General features: G+C 35.4%; 1 protein-coding gene across 1 annotated transcript; it reads right to left on the bottom strand.

The window, feature by feature from the left end:
- Window positions 1-3069: 3069 nt before the first annotated feature.
- LOC145093676 (3beta-hydroxysteroid-dehydrogenase/decarboxylase-like) lies at window positions 3070-10109 on the bottom strand. Its single transcript, XM_079031890.1, has 12 exons — window positions 9591-10109; window positions 7569-7658; window positions 7339-7472; window positions 6677-6847; window positions 6082-6198; window positions 5876-5955; window positions 4771-4969; window positions 4551-4668; window positions 4069-4264; window positions 3823-3958; window positions 3674-3740; window positions 3070-3458 (listed from the first exon to the last, which is right to left on the bottom strand). The coding sequence occupies exons 1-12, from the start codon at window positions 9835-9837 to the stop codon at window positions 3286-3288; spliced, it is 1728 nt and encodes a 575-aa protein (XP_078888016.1). The 5' UTR covers window positions 9838-10109; the 3' UTR covers window positions 3070-3285.
- Window positions 10110-19715: the final 9606 nt, after the last annotated feature.

Here is a 19715-nt window from a genome sequence, read left to right as displayed (position 1 = left end):
GATTAGAATCAAAGCCAATGTAATGTAATACAGAAGAAATTTAAGTTTCTTTTGTTGTCTAACATAAAGCAGTATCTAGGTTTTCAATGAAATGGAGAAGCACACCAATTGGATACAAGTTGAATCAGACTTAGCAAGAAGTTAGGAAGATGATCGTTAGGATTGTTGATGAACTATAGCTCTACCTGTTCTTTCTCTAGTTTAAAGGAAATATGCAGTCGATCATTTAAGCTTGACCTCTCATTCTTCTGTTTTGGGTTTTACTCAAAAGTTGAGCTCGTTAACAACATCACTCATCTGCCCTCGTATATACTTGTTTCCTTTGTTTACTAAATTGAATATTTGAAGACAGGGATGGATCTAATACATTAGCATAAAGCAGATAAAAAAAAAAAGGAAAACGAGTCTTGCACAACATATGTTTGATGAAATGATCGAAAGAAAAAACCCATCAACACCCTATTGGGATGCTCTGGTAGCGTCGACGGTTGTTCAACATCCCCTGACACATGATCGGAAACTACCACCACTGGCAGTGGTATCAATTCCTGCAACCGGTTCAATAACTCTCCTGTGAGATTCACTGATGGGTTTTTATGTTAGAGGTAATAGAGTTTCGATGTCTTTGGAGAGAGAGAGAGAGAGAGAGAGAGAGAGAGAGGCCCTCTAATATTAAATAATAATTATGATTTTTTTAAATAAGACAAAACTTCATGAATGGTCCTTGTGATAGTGAAAAGACAGAAATGTCCTTTACTTAACGGCCAAAAGCTAACGGAGTTAACGAAAATGACCATATATTAAAACTTTTGAAACCACAAGGACGATCCGTGAGGTTTTTGTAAATTAAGGTCTAAACTTTAGATTTTCGGAAACCACATGGACTATTTTTGAAGTTTTGTCATTTACTTATTAATGTGTGTTATTGTTCATGGATATCCTTCAGGGTAGAGTGGGCAATGAATAAAATGTAACTTGTTCCTATGTAGGCTATGTTGGGGGACAAGTTTTGCTCTTACCTCTTACTCTCGGGTTAGGGAGTAAGGGGGTGGTTCTCGGACGGAGGAACAAAGATGGTTGGTACCAACAATATGAGTTTGGAACTTGTGTGTTCTATCAATGTTAAGTGATATATGTATTAAGTGTTAAATGTGGGTAAAAGGTCGATATAATTGGTGAGTAATGTATATGTTCACTAAGTTTTTGTTTACCCGTTGTTTAATTAATATTTTTGAGGAACATAGACTCGGCTTGACTACATCGTGCTCGACAAGATTGCCTAAAACTGTTATGACTATTAAGGGCGTGTTTGGGATTGCTTCTAAAACTCCTTATTGGTTTTTTAGAAAAACCAAAAATTTGTGGCTTTTTGAAAAAATCAATTTTTTCGCTGAAAGTTGGGATGCGTTTGGTTGTGGAAAATTTTCCATGGAAAACGGAAATTTTGAAAACGTTTTTGGTTTGTTTAGTTTTCCAAAATTTTCCAAAAAAATGAATTTTTCAATTTTCCAAATTGTATGTAAATTAGAAAAATGATTTTTACAGTTTTCCAAAGTTTTCCAAATTCCTAAGATGGAAAATAAAAGCTCCCCCGGTTTCAACCAGACGCGTTTTCTAAAATTTTCATTTAAAATTAAAAGCGAAAACTCAACTCTATTTTCTGAAAACATTTTCTTAGAAAATGAAAACAGTTTTCCACAACCAAACGTACCCTTAGTGTTTACCTAACAACTTTTTAACTTATTGACTTTTTGAAAAACCAATGAGTCATTTTAAAAAACACTCTCAAATACCCCTAAAACTTCCACTTTAAATATAATAAGAGTTTTCTAGGTTTTGTTTTAAGAAAATATTTAATTCAATTATAATAATAATAATAATAATAATAATAATAATAATAATAATAATAATAAGACATCACGATCTGCTTTTGTGATAAAATCTTCAGCACCAACTTCAAGTCCTCCGTATGGGTGGTACATGTAGCAATATAAATCAATATATCGTCAAAAATAATCGCCACTTTCATGCGTAATAAATGTCTAAAAACGTCATTCATAACCGCTTGGAATGCCAAGGGCACGTTTGTTAGACGGAACGACATCACTAAATATCCGTGGTGTCCGTCATGTGTTCTAAAAGCGGTCTTCTCTACATTGTCGGGTTTCATTCGAATTTAATTATAGCCAACTTCAGATTGGCCCCGTGTAACTCCTCTAACACACGGGAATCAGAAAATTATCAGGGATTGTTGCTTCGTTTGAAGCCATGTAATCCACAAATTGTCTTTCTTCCTAACCAAAATGAAGGGACTAGAGTATGCACTCTTGCTGGGATGAGTCATGCCTTAGTCCAAAAGCTCATTAACTTGTCTTTTGCACATGAGGGTACCAGTATGGACATGTGAATTTGAATTGACTAGTGTGATGTCATGACTCGTGATCATGCTGCCATGGAGGTGGTAAGTTGGATGGGGCTCAAAATACTTGAGAAAACAAGATCAATACTTGTTGGGGATAAAATCATAATTATTGGGTTGAAAGGGTTGAGCCAACCCTATACATGTTTAGTATTTATATTATTTTCTCTCTTTTCTTTTTGTGTTAGATCAGTATAATGAATAAAAGAGGATTGTAGTTTTCTCTTCATCTCTCGTATTCTTTTGTATCTACAGTAGGGTTGCAAAAATCATGAGTAACACACTAACATAAAAACATACTTATGATACATATATTTAACATCAGCACCATAAATGTTCAAAAGTTTACCTTGGTAATTTAAGGAAGCTGCATAACCTAAAATGAGAGAATAATGTTATAGCTAAAAAAAAGTATGTTACTATTAATTATAGTCTATAGTTTCGATGTTGGATACAAATGGATGATATAACCCAATTTGATAAAATGAAAATCTCATCATGTATCATGTGTATTTGTATAGTATGTTTATACAACACATAAATTCACTAAGCCATTTAGCTTCATGTACCTCTTATATGCAAAATCAAGTTCTGACAAATAAGTTCAATTTAAGGGGGGAAATGCACGAGTAAGCAAAGACAAAACAAAATATTCAGACAATATATGAAATTCAAAGAAAACAATGGTCATGCAAAGTCAAGTTTAGTCAGAACTTTTAACCTATCATGTTATCCAACCAGTTCAATTCAACACAATTCTCATATTTGCAAGAAACTTGAAAAAAACCAGAATGATTATTTGTTGCTAAAATATCTCATAATCTTCCAAACTTTGGATAATTTGAAAGAATAGATATCTAACACATTTATCTCATTGAAGATCTAGTGGTGGATTTATGTAGAGCAGATATCAAGGGTAGATGACTCATCACAAATACCATTAATTGTCTCACAAGCTCCATTAAAATCCCTATTATGCCATCAATTTCCTCTTCGTATTGCTCGTAAACAAAGAACATAATAAACGAAAAAGCCAACGCTGCATTGAGATTACATAAAAAGATTAAAGAATAAACAGCAACATACTTTAATTTTTTTTTTTTTTTTGTTTATTATATCATCCTACTTTCGTTTCTTCCCATTACAACATTGTGCTTTGAAAAATCTACCAATTATAGCATTGTCATATAAATACAAAGCAATTTTTTTCAAAGTAAAAAAAAATAAAAATAAGATATGAATAGAGATGCATACCTACTCCCAATGAGTTGGGGAAGGAGTTGACAATAAGCAACTTGAAAAGATAAAGCGAAGCTACTACCTGCACAAGTTGAGATAAGAAATGAAAGCAGAATGGTTTAATAAACAAATAAATGAAAGTATCTTAAAATACAGTAAGTTACCTTTGAAAACAAATTCCAGTCTTTTCCTTGTGCCAATGATCTAGTAACACGACCTACTTCATTCCAAATGTTTGCTATAACTTTCACACAACTCTTCATACCAGTTTCAGAGACCTCAAAACGTAAATACCTAGAACTGTAGGAACCCAAGTTGCAGAAAAATTTGAACTAGGAGATATGGAAATACCTAAAAATAAAAGAAGTAGGTGTTTAATGGTAAAAAAATTGGGCAAGGTTACTACTTACAGTTGAGTAGACATTTGGGGATTTGCATCAGAAAATGAAGCATGTCCATATAGAAAAATTGTGATAACCAACAGCATCAGAGCAATAGATGAGACAATTGTTCTTTCAGAAAGAAAAAACCAGTAGAACACAGAAACCACTCCACAAAAGCATACGAACGATTTCCTCTCATCTCTCCATAACAAAATCGCTGCAACTGCATCCATGACAAAACAATATGATGTCTTAATAAAAAAATAAAATTGAAAGTACCATGTTGTAAAAGAAATAAATGAAAACAAGAATGCCTATGAATAGAAACTATTCGCTTACATATAATGTTACATTTAGGGTTAGCTCAGTGTGGTATAAATATAATACTAAAGCAATCAGAAATAAACATTGTATAAATTTTCACAAAAGAAACAGACTTCAAATTATGAAAAACTAGATTTATTATCTTTTTAAACTATTTATAAAAATGTATGGATATTGCCATTTACCTTCCCCACCACCTAGTAGTTCCTCCATTTTTGATTGTTCATTAAGTACATCATAAATTGTGGAAGCTGAGCCTTTTGCTAAATGAGAGAATGATTCAATGGTTGATGTGATACCTTCCTGTACATTAACAATTAATAAAAATCTATAAAATCCAAATAAACATTTTGGAAAGAATTTAGAATTTGGAAAATTAAGACACTACAAAATCAGAAAACTTACATCCAGTGAGACAACAGGTGAGTATTCAAGGTGTTGTTGGGCTGCAGAGCAATCGAAGGTTGTAGTGTGTGACATTAATTGGACAACATTGTGAACTGAGACAGATTTACTTATGTTTCTTGAGTTTGTATTTGAATGCATCCATTTAATGAGATAAACAATCAGATTGACAACCACAGGAGGAAGTTTGACCATTGGCCTGCAATTTATTTAAAAAAAAAAAAAAAGTATAATGTTCATTGAGTTCCACTACACATGATAACTAATTAGAAAAAGTAAATTAAAATAAAAAGCATGGAGAGAGTCAACACATCATAAGTAATGTATAAGTTATTACATTTGATAATTATGTTTGGTTGGTTTATAAGATGGGAATGAATTTTTTATGTTGTTTCTAAATACAGTGTATAGTTTTAATTCTATTCTATATATTCTTTAATTATAACAAATGAATCTTTTGTTTACTTAAGTATAAAATTAAACATTAAAAAAAAAATCATTAAAGATTGAAGATTATAAATTGTAACAGACAACTAGTTATTTAAAGAAACTAAATATACAATTAACAAAATCTCAAAAAAAGGAAAAATGCTTGGAATGAAAAGAAGGAGAGCGCCTTTCCTCTTATGACATTTGATTAGAAATAAGAAGTAATACCAATTGCTTAGCTTACATGATTAAAATAATTTAATGTGAAACTATAGTGTTGTTTCTTTTTAACTTGATGAGAAAAGAACTTAATTCTGTAAGCTATATATGAGCGTTTCTTTTTTCGCTTAATGCTGAAAGAATGACTTTATAGAGAAAAAGTCAAGGAAATGAGGCTTTTCCCACTAAGCCCTACCTTTTTACAAATCTGCCCTCATTTATATTTTCCTTCCAATTTCAAAGTATAATCTCCAAACGAGAAAAAAAATAAAAGTATAATACTACAATGGGTAGATTTTTTCAAAGTACAATGCCATAAAAAGAAGAAAAAAAAAGTGCAATGATGTAATAAATTAAATGGACATAGGATGCTACAATATTAGAACAAACGAACATATGTTGCTATGTCTTACATTTAGCCATTTTTATAATCATATAGAAATGATGCATTTATTACCTGAAATAACCTAACCCCTCCAGTATGCGTAAGGAAAATTCCCAAGAGCCCATTGGCTCAAGATTAGTGATGAAGAAAACCTACAAAAAATTGGATAACTTTTTATTATGAAATAAACTAAAGGTGTAAGGTAAGTGTTTTGCATGAAAGTAGGAAGCTAAAAAAAACAAATGAAAATGAAGTATGTTGTTATTATTTGAAGCTACCTTTCCAGAAACAACAACCATACGAGAGCATAAAGCAGCTTCTGCACAGATAAGGGCATGGGCGACATTTTCCACATAGGTGTAGTCAGACATGCTTCCATCACTTCCTATAATAAACTGGAATGAGAGACTTTATTACTTATAAAAACTATATCCAAGACAATTTGATTAAAACAGAAAAACTGAAACCTCTCAACAAACATATTAAAAATAAATGGTACTACTACTTTTCATGGGAACTATAACTGTTAGAGAGAGTAAAGTACATTTAGGAGACAAATTTGTTGACAAATATGTTTGTATTTTCCGATTACCATGTTTAGAAGTAAACTAAGGGGGCGTTTGGTTTGTGTAATGTGTTTTGGAAGGAATTTTCCATTAAATTCCATCCACTTGACAACCAAACACACCATGGAATGGAATCTTGAATTCCATTTCCACCAGATTCCACAAACCAAACACGCCCTGATTTTGTTGCACCAAATTTTCAGATTTGACTGATAAATAGGGACAAAAAAAGATACAACAAATGTACTATGTTGATGAAATAGTTAAATTGCAAAAATGGATTATAGTTACAGTGTTAAACACACACCTTAGCCCAAGTAGATTTTGCAACATCAACCAGAGATGGCAAAAGGTGATTGTCTCCAGGTCCAAAAACATTGGCAGGGCGAAGAGCACACGTAACAAGGCCATCCATATCATTAGCATGCAAAACAAGTGCCTCTGCTTGAGCCTTAAGTTCACTATATACATTCTTAAACTGTCACATAGCAAACAAAGTTATCATCTAAGAAGCTTTGCATAAGAATAAATGAATAATGAATTCCCACCTTTTCTGCATTAACACACAAAACTAATCCATCTTAAAACGAGTTTCGTTTTGATTTTATGGAATCAATGCAAGAAATAGCAACATAGTATCATTATATTTATAGCAGCATTATACTTAAACTACAAACATTTTTTCTTTAACTTGCCTTGTTACCTTTGAACTTCAATGGAATGGCAATAATTTGGTAGATTTTTCAAGTAAAATTCCATGACAAGAAGAAATGAAAGCAGGGTGATAATAAACTAATCAATGATGATGCAAACCCAACTTCAAACTTGTAGTTTAAAATAGTATGAAGTTGATATTAAACTTTGTTCTTCCAATTTTTTTTATTAAAAAAAGTTCACAATATGTAGAAGGAAGGAAGGAAGTGGAATAATCTTTCACAAATAAGGGAGAAACTATTTAGAGACACATACTTTTGTAGCATATAAAAGTCTCTCATTTCCATTATGTATATCATGCAAACCATCCAACACTACGTCTGCAGTACTTTGGTATATTAATCGTTTAACTTTGCGTTCCCGACAAGCACTGATGACGTTTTTCACACCTAAATTAAATAAAAATTTGTAAGATATGAGAATTTTTACAAATAACTTAATGTAACACTCTAGAGGTTAAATAATTTAGGGGTGATAAGATTGACCTTGAACAATTACTGTGTACCCAGAATAGAAATCAAGATTGCAGGAATCATCTTCATCCATGTAGAACACAACTGATGAACCTTCAATAGCTGCAAAAAGAAAACATTTTCTGAAAGAGCTCTCAATCAAGCATTGAATTACCATGATAGAAAACAAGATTCTTTGACTTATGTGTCACCCTTTAAAAAAAGGTATGTGAAATCAAAATTACCAACATCATACAAATATTGCATACATCAGCTACATACAATGACAAAATTAAAGAGAAATCATGGAAAGAAATACAAACCATAGGCAAGATCAAACTAAAACTCACAATTTGGAGGACTAAGTTTTATAAAGAAGAAAAGATACCAAAAAACTTGTTAATTCTTTTATGGTGATAAAGATATAAAGCACTAATAAGAGATGACTTCCACATCAAAAAAACAAATATATTTTAACTCCATGTCACTTGCAGACATATAAATGGACCACAACACATTATGTCTCTCTATCTACCCCATCAGAATTCACCTATGTTAGTTGACTCACTCAGAATAACTAGTTAGCTAGTGGATTGTTATAACTACATAGTTAGTGTAGTCTTTAGTATTTCTCTACTGTTTTCACAAACTCTAGTTATAATCTGTAAACTGTACTCCACATTTTCTTAATGCAGTAAAACATAATTTCCTTCTTCTACAGCAGTGGTATCAGGACCTTTACAAAATAGCCAAAAAAGATTAGGTTTCAATCCACTCTTTCTCTCCAGCATAATAAAAGAGTAAACTGAGTCAAACACATTAAAGAAAAAACACAATTCTCACCCATGCAAGCAAAAGTACTAATCCTTCATCTTAGCCTCTAATTGCAATCTTCAAAAAAGTCTCAACATGAGCTACCCTCTATCTAATTCCTTACTTGGTGGGGCGCCAAGGGATGTCATATACCCTTCTTTTATTGTTCAACCAATTGGGATTGGGTGACAAGATGTTTCCCAAGAAAAGGAATCAGTGCAATATCTTTGTCATGGATTTGAGACATTGTTCATTAAAGAACCTAAAAGGAATCACTGTATGTTGTTCTCTCTAGAGTGTGTCGACTTTTTAGTCAGATGAAAACATGCAGAGAAAATATTAGCAATGAAATTTAAGCAAAGTTTTGATGAGTTCAACTAAGAAAAGCAATCATGTTCTTGTTGTGTATGATTCTAAGGCACATCAGTTTATACTTTTGATGGACACAAATGAGTTCTTAATTGTGAAAAGTCATTAAATAGGTCTAGTTAAAAAAAGGAGCCACACAACCACAAGAAAACACACACACACACACACACAGAATGTGACAAGTGTGTGCACTGTTTTGTGCCTAGATGAGATGCCATGCCATCTGATTTGGTTCAATTGTTGTTTCTCTTTCAGTTCCTTGGCTAAATTATTGTTCCACTCTTATTTTGTAAGTATTTAGTTCTATTGTCAATGCAAAATCCAACACCTGGTATGCATCTCACCCAATACAGAAACCTGCTCTTCTCTGTCCTATGGGCTTAGTTTTCCAGTTTTAATCTAAATTTTTAAAGTAGATTTTCCCTAAGGGTAACCCTTGCATTAACCCCTTTGCTTTGCAATACTTTGGGGAAGAAAGTTTTTGTATGTGGCCTTCCAAATAGGCTATCACTGAATTCCTAGAAACTAAATCGAGAAATGTGAGAACTACGTATGTGAAAGTAAGTTACACCTAATAGTTACAATTTGAAGCAGTGGCATGTTATTAATTACACCAAATTGCATGTGATTAATTACAACATTCACTTTTTCCATAAATCTTCTTGAGCTTCTCACCACATCTATTTGACATAATCGGAAGAAATTCTGCTAAAAACTGTGAGAAACTTAGAAGTACGCATATACATTCAAGGAAAAATCTCACAAGCAATAACTGATGCAATTTTTATGGTAAAGGAAGTAAAACACAAAAAGGAAAAGAGAAGGAAACAAAAGGAAATCATCATACACATATAAATATAAACTATAAAGTACCATTGATGACGGATCTTCTGCTGCGCACATCAACATGGAAATAAGAAGCATGGCCAGTAGAGAGAGCACGGTTCAAAGGCAAGTCGTAATCGTAATCGGAAGGATCAAGCTGAAGGGAGTGAGCGGAACCGGCAACTCGAACGATCCAATTACCTAGCTTCAATAACCTCACAACAAGACATCTCCCAGCAAAGCTTCTACCTCCGAGAACAACGCAGGTTTTGGATTGATGATCAACCATCGCCATTTCCTCCCTCTCTCTCCACTTTCTCCCTCTAGATCAAAGAGAAGAAGTTAGAGAGAGAAAACTGTTTAGATATGCATCGATTTGAAGATCGAAAAGGGGAAAGGGGTATCGATTTGTTGTTTTCTTTGCCTAGGTTTTATCTAGAAACAGGGAGAAGAAGAGAAGGTACGTGCGCGTGTAAATGGGATTTGGCGCCGAAACACCAAAACGCACAATAGATTAGAGCATCAAAACCGTTTCGAGGTTCATCTTCAGTCTATTGAAAATGGTTGATCACAAAAATTAATCATGATTTTTACATCTCCTACAAAATAACTACTTAATTCCTGAAAACATCAAGAATTAGCAAATTAGTCCTTATGATTTAGTAAATTTCATAAATAAATAAATAAATAAAAATTCACGAGCTTGACATTATAAATCGGATTTTGACTAATTTTGCATTTTGTTTTGCTATATTTTATGACTTTGTACACTATCCTATATTTGTCAACGTCTTTCATTATTTTGTATGTCCTTCATGACCTATTTTCCAGTTTTTAAGTGGTTAATGTTTGCGTTTTTGTTATTATGGTACTATTGTTCAATATGGGAATGGATAAACTATGTTGGGTCTACTAATTTCACTTTTCACCATTCAAGTTATTATATATATAATAATGTAGGATGATTTTATTCATATCATTTATTCAATCGCATAGATTAATATAATATATAAATTGAAAATCATTGTATATTATAAATATCGTGAAGAAATGCCTTACCTCGCTTATTCTAGTAATGAATTTTATACTTGTGTTTTTGATAGGTAAGTTGAAGGCTATTAGGGTTAAATTCATGTTGAAGTGATGAAAAGGTAAAAGTTTTACTATGAATCTACCGTAGAATTGTTTTCATCATTCACCGTGTGATAGAAAAATAAGGGCATAATGGGTTCAAATTCATATATGACTTGATGGGAATAATTAATGATCAATTAATTTGTGGACCGTCCTAAAATTTGACCTAATTTTTTCGTATAATAATAAGTCATAAACAATACAATTTCATTCTCAAAAGGGATGAAACAATACTTATTGTTAAACATATCAAAGATCATAGATGTGAAGCAATTACGTCGTGTCATTCTCTTTGCTACTAGAAGTACCTAGAACATTTAATCTTAAAACTGTAAGTACAAAACTTAGTGAGTTCCCCACGGTACCACATAACATACAACTGACGGGCCTAGCTTAACAATTATGTTTCAATCATGCGGGCCCAGCCCAACATACATATATTTGTGCCCAGCCCAATAAGCATACATTCGGGCCCAGACTAATAAATATATAAATAGGTCCAGCCCAGCAAGCATAGACAACATACAGGAGTCACAAAGACAACAAGCATAACATGACACCTAATGTCCTACAGTATAGTGAAAAGACTCACCTAAATTAAGAGTTCTACCTACCTGAAGGCCTAAAGAATCAGCTACAGAATCGCCAAAACCAAAAACAAACTAAACCTCAAACTATAACTCAAAACCTTCACGTTTGACCAAAAGTCAAACTGGTCAAAAAGTTAACAATCAACAGACCACCAGCACCGACAACCGCGACGTGGCTAGACCCCTTAGCTATGTCGTGGTCACTAAAGGACAAAACAGTTTCATTGGGTCTCGCGACCCTTTATCCATCGTGTCGTGGCGAAACGTCATAGCTGCTTAATTCATTAAGGACCTAATCCTTAAGTACAAATCTCTAAAGCTCATATCTGGATCGACTAAGGTTTTGCATCAATAAAGTTTCCAACTTTATCCATTTCCTCTACTCAATAAGTCATGATCTTAAGCCCTAACTACATTTGGGACCAAAATGACCCAAGACCTTGCATAGCATCAAATGCTAGATAACAATCCATCCAATTTGTCACAAAAGGTCCATAAGACCCTAATATTCAACCTTTAGGCCTAGAGCTTTCCAAACTCCAACCCAATCCACTAGAAGGCACCAAAGCAAAGCTAAGAACTTAGATCTACCATGAATAAAGCATGGGACTTGAATACTTACAAAGGTCTAGAACATGTTGAAGATGTTAGATTTAAGATGCAACAAAGCTTCCTTACACCAAGAGAGGCTTTCTTCACCTTCAAGAATGCACCAAAAGCTCAAAACTTGAAAAGGAACGGAGAAGGAATAATATGGAGGTTATGTTTGCTCCTAAGGAGCACTCTGATGTGATGGAGGTTGTGAATGGCCTAAAACACGGAGATAGAGCCTTTAAATACTGGGGGAAACCTACTCGGTATGTTATGGGGAACTCACTAAGCGTTAGCTTACAGTTTGTTGGTTGTTTCAGGTACTTCAGGATCTAAGGGCAAGAGCCCGGCGTGATGTCACGGCATGCACTCTCTAGCATTTTATTGGGGACACTCTGATGTTATGAATAAATTTTCTGATGTTATGGATTTTGAAAACAAATGTGATTGGAATTTTATATTTTATGGAAATTTGGGTTGTTACAGTAATGTCCCACGTCGTGGTTACAAGCCCACCACATTGTGGTACGCCTAGGTTAGCAACCCAAAATCCGCTTTAAGCCCAAAATCACTCTAAACCCAGAATATTAATACCAAGTCCAAGAACCTTATTCCTTAAGGCCCAAACTCGATCCTTTAAGAACCAGCGCCAGGACATTCAAGCTAAGATTGTCTCGAAACAGTGTCATTTGGTTGGTTGGAATTTGTTGGAATTAAAAGGAATTAGAATTTAATTACATCACTTTCCTATTTTGGGTTCAAGCTTCCAAAGGGAATTGGATTCCTAAATGAGTCCAACTTTCTTTCTATTGAGGGAAAATAAATTATATCAAAAAAGATGAGGAAATTAAAATTTCTTCAAGTGGAAATGTTGAAGATTAGCATATTACCCTTCTCATTTTTAAAATTACATATGAAAACCCTCCGCCACCACTCGCCAACAACTCCACCACCACCCGCCAACACCTCTACCACCACCACCACTATCCACTACCTCCGCCACCACCCATCACCACTACCTTAGCCACTCACTCACCACCACCACTGCTACCATCCCCACTTCCATCACCATCTCTACCACCACCACCACTGCCAGCACACCCACTACCACCGCCATCACCAACCACTACCCATGTCACAACCACCACCTTTAACTCTAACACATACACCACCACCACCACCATCTGTGACAACCCGGAATTTCCATACATACAAACCCTAAAGTCAAACACTTCAATTAAAAGTCAATTACATTTCTGATAATTGTTAGCCAGTTTAAAGTCCGTTTGAGTGTTTTTAGCATTTATTCTTCAATCGAACGAATGAAACGAAGTACCGTCTCGGGTCTTGGAGTAGCAAACCCACCATTAACACCCTAATAAGGAGTTCACGGCCTTTTAGAGTTTGGGCCGTAAACTCCCATGTGGCCGTGAACTCATGCCTTAGGCATGAGTTTACTCCCCAAACTATTAATTTCTCACTTCCACCCTCAAGTTTACTCTCCATTCTCTCTCAACTAACATCCCGTTCTTCACCCGATCTCCCGAAAACGTAAGTGTTTCTCGACTTGATTTGTTGTTATAACCTAACATCTAGTAGTTATACATCATTTCATCCATTCATTATTGCTTTTCAACTAGATCTTCAAGTGTTCTTCAAAACACCAAGAACACCAAGAACACACACTAGTGTTCTTGGACCTTAAACACCCAATCAAGCTTCTATATTGTAAGTACACTTGCCCTAGCTTCTTGTGTGCTTAATATGAACTTGATAACACTTTAAAATCATCAAGAATCATAAGAACAAAGGAGTTTATGGCCAAGGATGTTCTTGGGTCGTAAACCCTTCTTAAGGTGGTTAAATGGACCTTAGTCCCTTCCTAAGCCTTAGATGCCAACCTTGATCCTTCCTAGAAGTGTTTAAGACCTTAAACAACAATCAAAACAAGTCCCCATAAGAGTTTACGGTCTTAAACACAAAAGGATATGGTCCTTAGGCCGTAAACTCTACAAAGTAGTCTTATTGTGCCCTTAATGCTTTCCTAAGGCTTGGACTTGATCATCGGATGCTCAATCATGACTTATAAGACCTCAAAACAGCAAATGGAACTTAGTACCATGAGTTTAAGGCCATAAACTCATGGGTAAATGACCATGGGGCGTAAACTCCATAAAAAGTGGTCCTTGGGCCATAAACTCCAATGTCATGCCATACAACCCTTAGATGCAACCCTTCGATACCTATAGCACTTGAATCAAAGTGTTTCCATGTCCTAGGATGTCTTAAATTGGTTAATTAGTTGTAAAATGACTAACTAGATACATATGTGTTTCATTATATGTTAACTAGGACAATTGTGTGTGTTCAAGTCTCCACTTGACACCTAGCACCTTGTCCAACACTTCCGTTCAATCCACTCACAACAGGAGAGTTCATACCCCTTAATTAACCTTTTAAATGTTTATAAATGCTTTTATGTGGTGGGAATACAAGTTGAATCGTGATAGTTATTATATCAATCACATGTGATTAATAACTAGCATACAAATGGATTTACTACACTTTCAGCTGTTTTACCAAATATGTTACTTCAAATGACTTTCTCAAAGGTTTTTACATGTTAAAACTCTTTATCAAATTGTCTTACATATTGTATGTTTCCTTTCAAACTTTGTTACAATTGTATTTCAAACAAAGTTTTTTCTTATGTACTTAAAATTGTCTTATCAAACCAACTACTTTCAAATCGTTTTATAAACTGACATCAAGTCATGAACTCTTATTTATTAAACTTTTCAAAGGTTTTACCAAAACTCATTTTATACGTTTATATTGTCAATTACATGCCTATATATGTATAGTTATATAAGTAATGTTTAAAGGACTTAGGACGGCTAGCTCGCTTTATTTCCTTTTCCTCGTTGGGATGTGGCCTTAGGGTATCTGTTATTCGTCCGAATGTCGTCTAAATATTAGTTATATATCACGTATACCTATATAGACATAAAAGTTCTATCAGTCAATTCAATACCTTTGGGTAGCAAGGGGATACTTTCGGTTATTCACATACATTACTAGTAACTATAATAGGTATAGTTAGGAGATACTATTTACTATTCTTAGTACAATTGTTAAAAGCATGTCTATATATGTATAGTTATATAAATAATGTTTGAAGCACTTAGAACTGCTAACTCGCCTTGTTTCCTTTTCCTCGTTGGGATGTGGCCTTAGGGTATCGGTTAGTTGTCCGAATGTCGTCTAGATATTAGTTATATATTATGTATACATATATAGATATAAAGGTTCTAATCAGTCAGTTTAGTACCTTTGGGTAGCAAAGGTAAATGTTCATATATTTCTAGTAAACTATTATAGGTATAGTTTTGGGTGTATATATATATATATATATATATATATATGATTACGTAACATAAATGTGGATTTCGACCTAGCAATTCGTTGCAGAAGTCACCTTTAGTTTCCCAGAATCTCTTATAAGGAGAACTATTAGTATGGGGACTATCAATCACATTATTACTTACTTTCAGCGGGTCTCGTGAGAAGACTACTTACTTACTTACAGCGGGTCTCATGAGAAGACTACTTACTTACAGCGGGTCTCGTGAGAAGACTACTTACTCACTTTTAGCGAGTCTCGTTAGAAAACTATTTACTTACTTTCATTTGGGTCTTGGTAGAAGACTACTTTTTATACTAGTAGGAAATGTGGGATTTTCTAGGGTTTTCATACTTATACAAACCTATCCTCAAAACAATTACAAGTCTTTTATTACAAGTTTTATTTACAAATAATGACATTAAATACTTATGAATTCACCAGCTTTATGCTGATACTCGCTTTCAAAATAACTTGTATTCTCAGGTCACCAATAGACAGGTACGATGACCAAGTTTTGTGAAGACGGAGCAGTCAAGACTAGTCTTTTATTTTGAATGATCATTATATTGTTATTCTATGAAAGAACACACTTGTATTTAAAATTATACTATTAATGCAATGGATGATGTTGTTGCTTGTTTATTACTTTGCATTGTTGTGATGCTTTACATGACGTCCTCCGCCCCAGAACGTTTCCGCCGTTCTTGGTTTTGGGGTGTGACAGATTGGTATCAGAGCATTGTTTATAGTGAATTGAGTATATCAACTCATAAAAGATATACAGACTATAAATACAATGGGATTAAAATACTCTGACCAAGAGTTTATACCTTTAAGTACTAAAATACTTAACTAAAAGTATACATATCTACGTACCTACATACTTACTATAGAACAGTATCATACTAGAACATAACAAAAGTATTTAATTGTTGGGCACAACAGTCAAAATTGGGCAGTTATGTAATCATATCTAGAATTAATATAGCTTGATCAACTATATTTATTTGAGATATGGTGAACGTGTGTTCAAGGATGATAGTGGTGTCGCGACAAACCTAAAAGTTACCAAATACTAGGTCCAAAGGAGTCTTTAGAACAAAACATAAAGTAAAATACTATCTGAGTATTTTGAGATACTATGTGACATCCCCATTTTTACGGCCAGAAAAGACCGATTTTTGTTTATGCTTTATAAAAATCAGAGTATCTCTTTTAATAAAAATGTTGCGGAATTTGTTCCCAGAAAAACATGATAATTGCGTTATCAAAGCATTTCTAAAGAAATATATTTTTATTCACTTTTAAAACATTTGGGATGTCATCGTCAATACAGAAACATAAGCATAAATAGAACTTACATTCATTTACTCTAGTGATCTACATATCTTTTAAATCTCTTAGTGTAATGTGACTTCACATCAACACCTGTGATATAAATAAACTGAGTGGGTCAGGTTGGAAAACCTGGTGAGTACATAGGGTTTTCAACCCACAATAATATAATTATTATGTTTAAACAATCAAACAATCAACCCAATTACCCATCCTCATTATCTTCTTTATTCTTAAGGATCTACCCTAAGAATCAGCTATTTCTCATTCATTCATTCCTAAGGATCATCCTAAGGAAACAACATGAAGTCCATTGTTGCCAATGACACATTGGTTAAGCGCAGCTGCTTATCTTGTCACTTAGGCACAACTGCCAGAATTGGGACATTTTCTATGAGGCGCTTCTGCCGGTATTGACCTTTAAACTGTAACGACCCAATTTTCATGACCAAAAATCTCGTTTTTTTTTTTTAAACATTACTTTTAGAAAACATTAAAAGCTAAAACATTGTCTGATCAAGTTATCACACAAGTGAACCATGTCTAAAGCCAATTCATACATTCAATCAAAATATCAGAGTACAAATCCCAGTGAAGCTCGTAAATGCGGAAACCGGAGAGTGTGTGTGTGACGTATCGCTACCGCGCCGGCTCCTTTCCCCTAGATGAGGAGGTACCTGAAACCAAAACTAAAAACTGTAAGCACAAAGCTTAGTGAGTTCCCCCATAATACCACATACCATGCAAAATATAACAACCATTGTTCAGCTAGGAGTTACGGGCCTTGCCCACACTCAGGAAGGTACGGGCCCTGCCCACACTTCGCTAGCCGGGAGATACGGGCCTTGCCCACACTCGTGAAGATACGGGCCCTACCCACACTTCGCTATCTGGGAGATACGGGCCTAGCCCACACTCCAACCTCGGAGAGATACGGGCCCTGCCCACACTCAACCGCTAACCCATAACATACAAGTATCACGCAGACAACAAGTATAAGCAACTCCATCATATTAACACATATATCATACTTGACTAAACCCAGAGATACGGGCTCGGCCCACACTCTAGTACTAGCATCTCGTCTACACGGGTCGGCCTTGGTGCCTTAGACCCGTTCCTACTGGAAAGGAAACTCACCTCGAAATAGCTGCTGGTCTGCGAGGGAATTGATCACCTACCACTGCTGCTGCTGCTCCGGAAACCCTCCGGCTGCAATTCCCACAATATACCCAATCAAACACTGCTCACTGACCTTTGGGTAAAATGACCATTTTACCCCTGACTTTTCCCTAAGTCAAAGTCAGAGTCAACTTTCAGTTGACCTCGACTCGCCGAGTTGGCTTTCCAACTCGCCGAGTCCCTACGCAAACGACTGCCCTGAATCCTGGTCCTGCTCGTCGAGTTAGGCGCCGACTCGACGGGTTCATCTTCTTAACCAATATTCAAGTCCTTCATCCTACTCGCCGAGTTGTATGAACAACTCGCCGAGTTCATCTTCATCCGATGAACACTTATGCGAAGACTCGCCGAGTTGTATGAACAACTCGTCGAGTCTGTTCTTGATCTAAGGAGATTGCCTTGAACTCGCCGAATCAGGGCATTGACTCGCCGAGTACCTCCATATATGAGTTAAGCTTCCGACTCACTGAGCCACACCCCGTGACTCACTGGTTACTCGACACCACGAAAAGGGGACAAACTCGGAGACTCGCGAATAGACTCGCCGAGTCATATGAACGACTCGTCGAGTCGTTGCCATGCACCTACTGAATACACGGATTGGCTCGATTCCAGTCCATGCCATTCATAGATCTGGACTTCTAGGACACGAATCACACGTAAAGTTTCCAACTTTACGTGTGGATATTCACCAATATGGATTTTAGGGCTCAAAATGTCTCAAAAGGGTAGATCTAGGACTAACAAGTAACATGGGGCCAAAAAGCTAACAGATCTGAGCCCCTGGAGCTCAAACTTGCCTAGATCCAAAGGCCAAATGCCTTATTACAACATACAATGCACATACAAGCTTGGGGATTTGACCAAGAAGGACCCAAATGAAGTTTTAAGCATAGAATCAAGGGGAAAACGGGTTATACCTCAAAGGAACTGCTAGAAGAACACAAATAATGCTTGGATGGCTTCCCTTCTTCTGGATCTACTTCCTTCCTATTTCAAAGCCTTCAAAAACACACACACTAACCTCAAACTCTCAAGGAATAGCTTAGAACGAGAGATACATGGCTTTAAGGGTCAATGGGGGCCGGCTTGGGGCTGATAAGTCCTTTAAATAGGGTGCAAACCCCTGAAACTTAGGGTTTCATCCAACAGCTGTGACTCGTCGAGTCCAGGATATGGACTCGCCGAGTCACCAACTTAAACGTGTCCCGGGTCCCGCATCCACTCGGCGAGTCGGACCTATGACTCGCCGAGTCCAAGGCTAAAAGAAAGGAAATATTCAATTAACATTTACGTACCAGGAACCGGGTGCTACATAAACGCTACTGTCATGGTCATAAGGCTCCCTATTAGGCGCATATGCCGATACTATCCTTAGAGCGCAGCTGCTAGGACGTTTACCGTAGATCTAAAACATCAACGGGTTGTGGCGCGGCTGCCAGTGCTCATCTATAGGGTATTAGGTCCACTGCTGCCAATGTATACCTATAGGGCACTAGGTCCATGCTACTAATGTTCCTCTATTTCAGCTTTTATCCCTCATCATTCATCTACCCATGTTTTACCCAACATATTTTGTAGATATAAAATACTTTACACAGTTTACATCATTTAAAACATGTATAAAAATTGTTCACCAGCATAGACAGCAAGTATTCAGACAATATGCACACATAGTATGTAATTTATAATAAAATACTTCATATCTATGTGTAAGCTGAAAGGGACCATGCACTCACCTGAGTAGGTGGTGACTCAGCACTCGAACAGCGCTTCGATACTCTCAAAACAATTTACTTCGATAAAACCTAGTATCAATACCACTAGGGTTTAGTCTAACGATAATCGCGACAAACTAATAGTCTGACTATTATTATTATTATTATTATTATTATTATTATTATTATTATTATTATTATTATTATTATTATATAA

This window comes from Lactuca serriola, chromosome 3, assembly GCF_051521515.1.
Source record: "Lactuca serriola cultivar US96UC23 chromosome 3, Lser_US96UC23_V15, whole genome shotgun sequence".
Classification (NCBI taxonomy): Eukaryota; Viridiplantae; Streptophyta; class Magnoliopsida; order Asterales; family Asteraceae; genus Lactuca; species Lactuca serriola.
The sequence above is the reverse complement of the archived record's forward strand: the minus strand, read 5'-3'. Positions and strand labels throughout refer to the sequence as shown.

Excerpts from the sequence above, each read along its gene's own strand:
- LOC145093676 (XM_079031890.1), bottom strand. The coding sequence starts at position 9,837 with ATGGCGATGGTTGATCATCAATCCAAAACCTGCGTTGTTCTCGGAGGT. Across the intron at positions 4,970-5,875 it reads GAGGGGTTAGGTTATTTCAG|GCCAATGGTCAAACTTCCTC; the intron begins GTAATAAATGCA and ends AATAAATTGCAG. Across the intron at positions 4,265-4,550 it reads ACTACTAGGTGGTGGGGAAG|TTGCAGCGATTTTGTTATGG; the intron begins GTAAATGGCAAT and ends TCATGGATGCAG.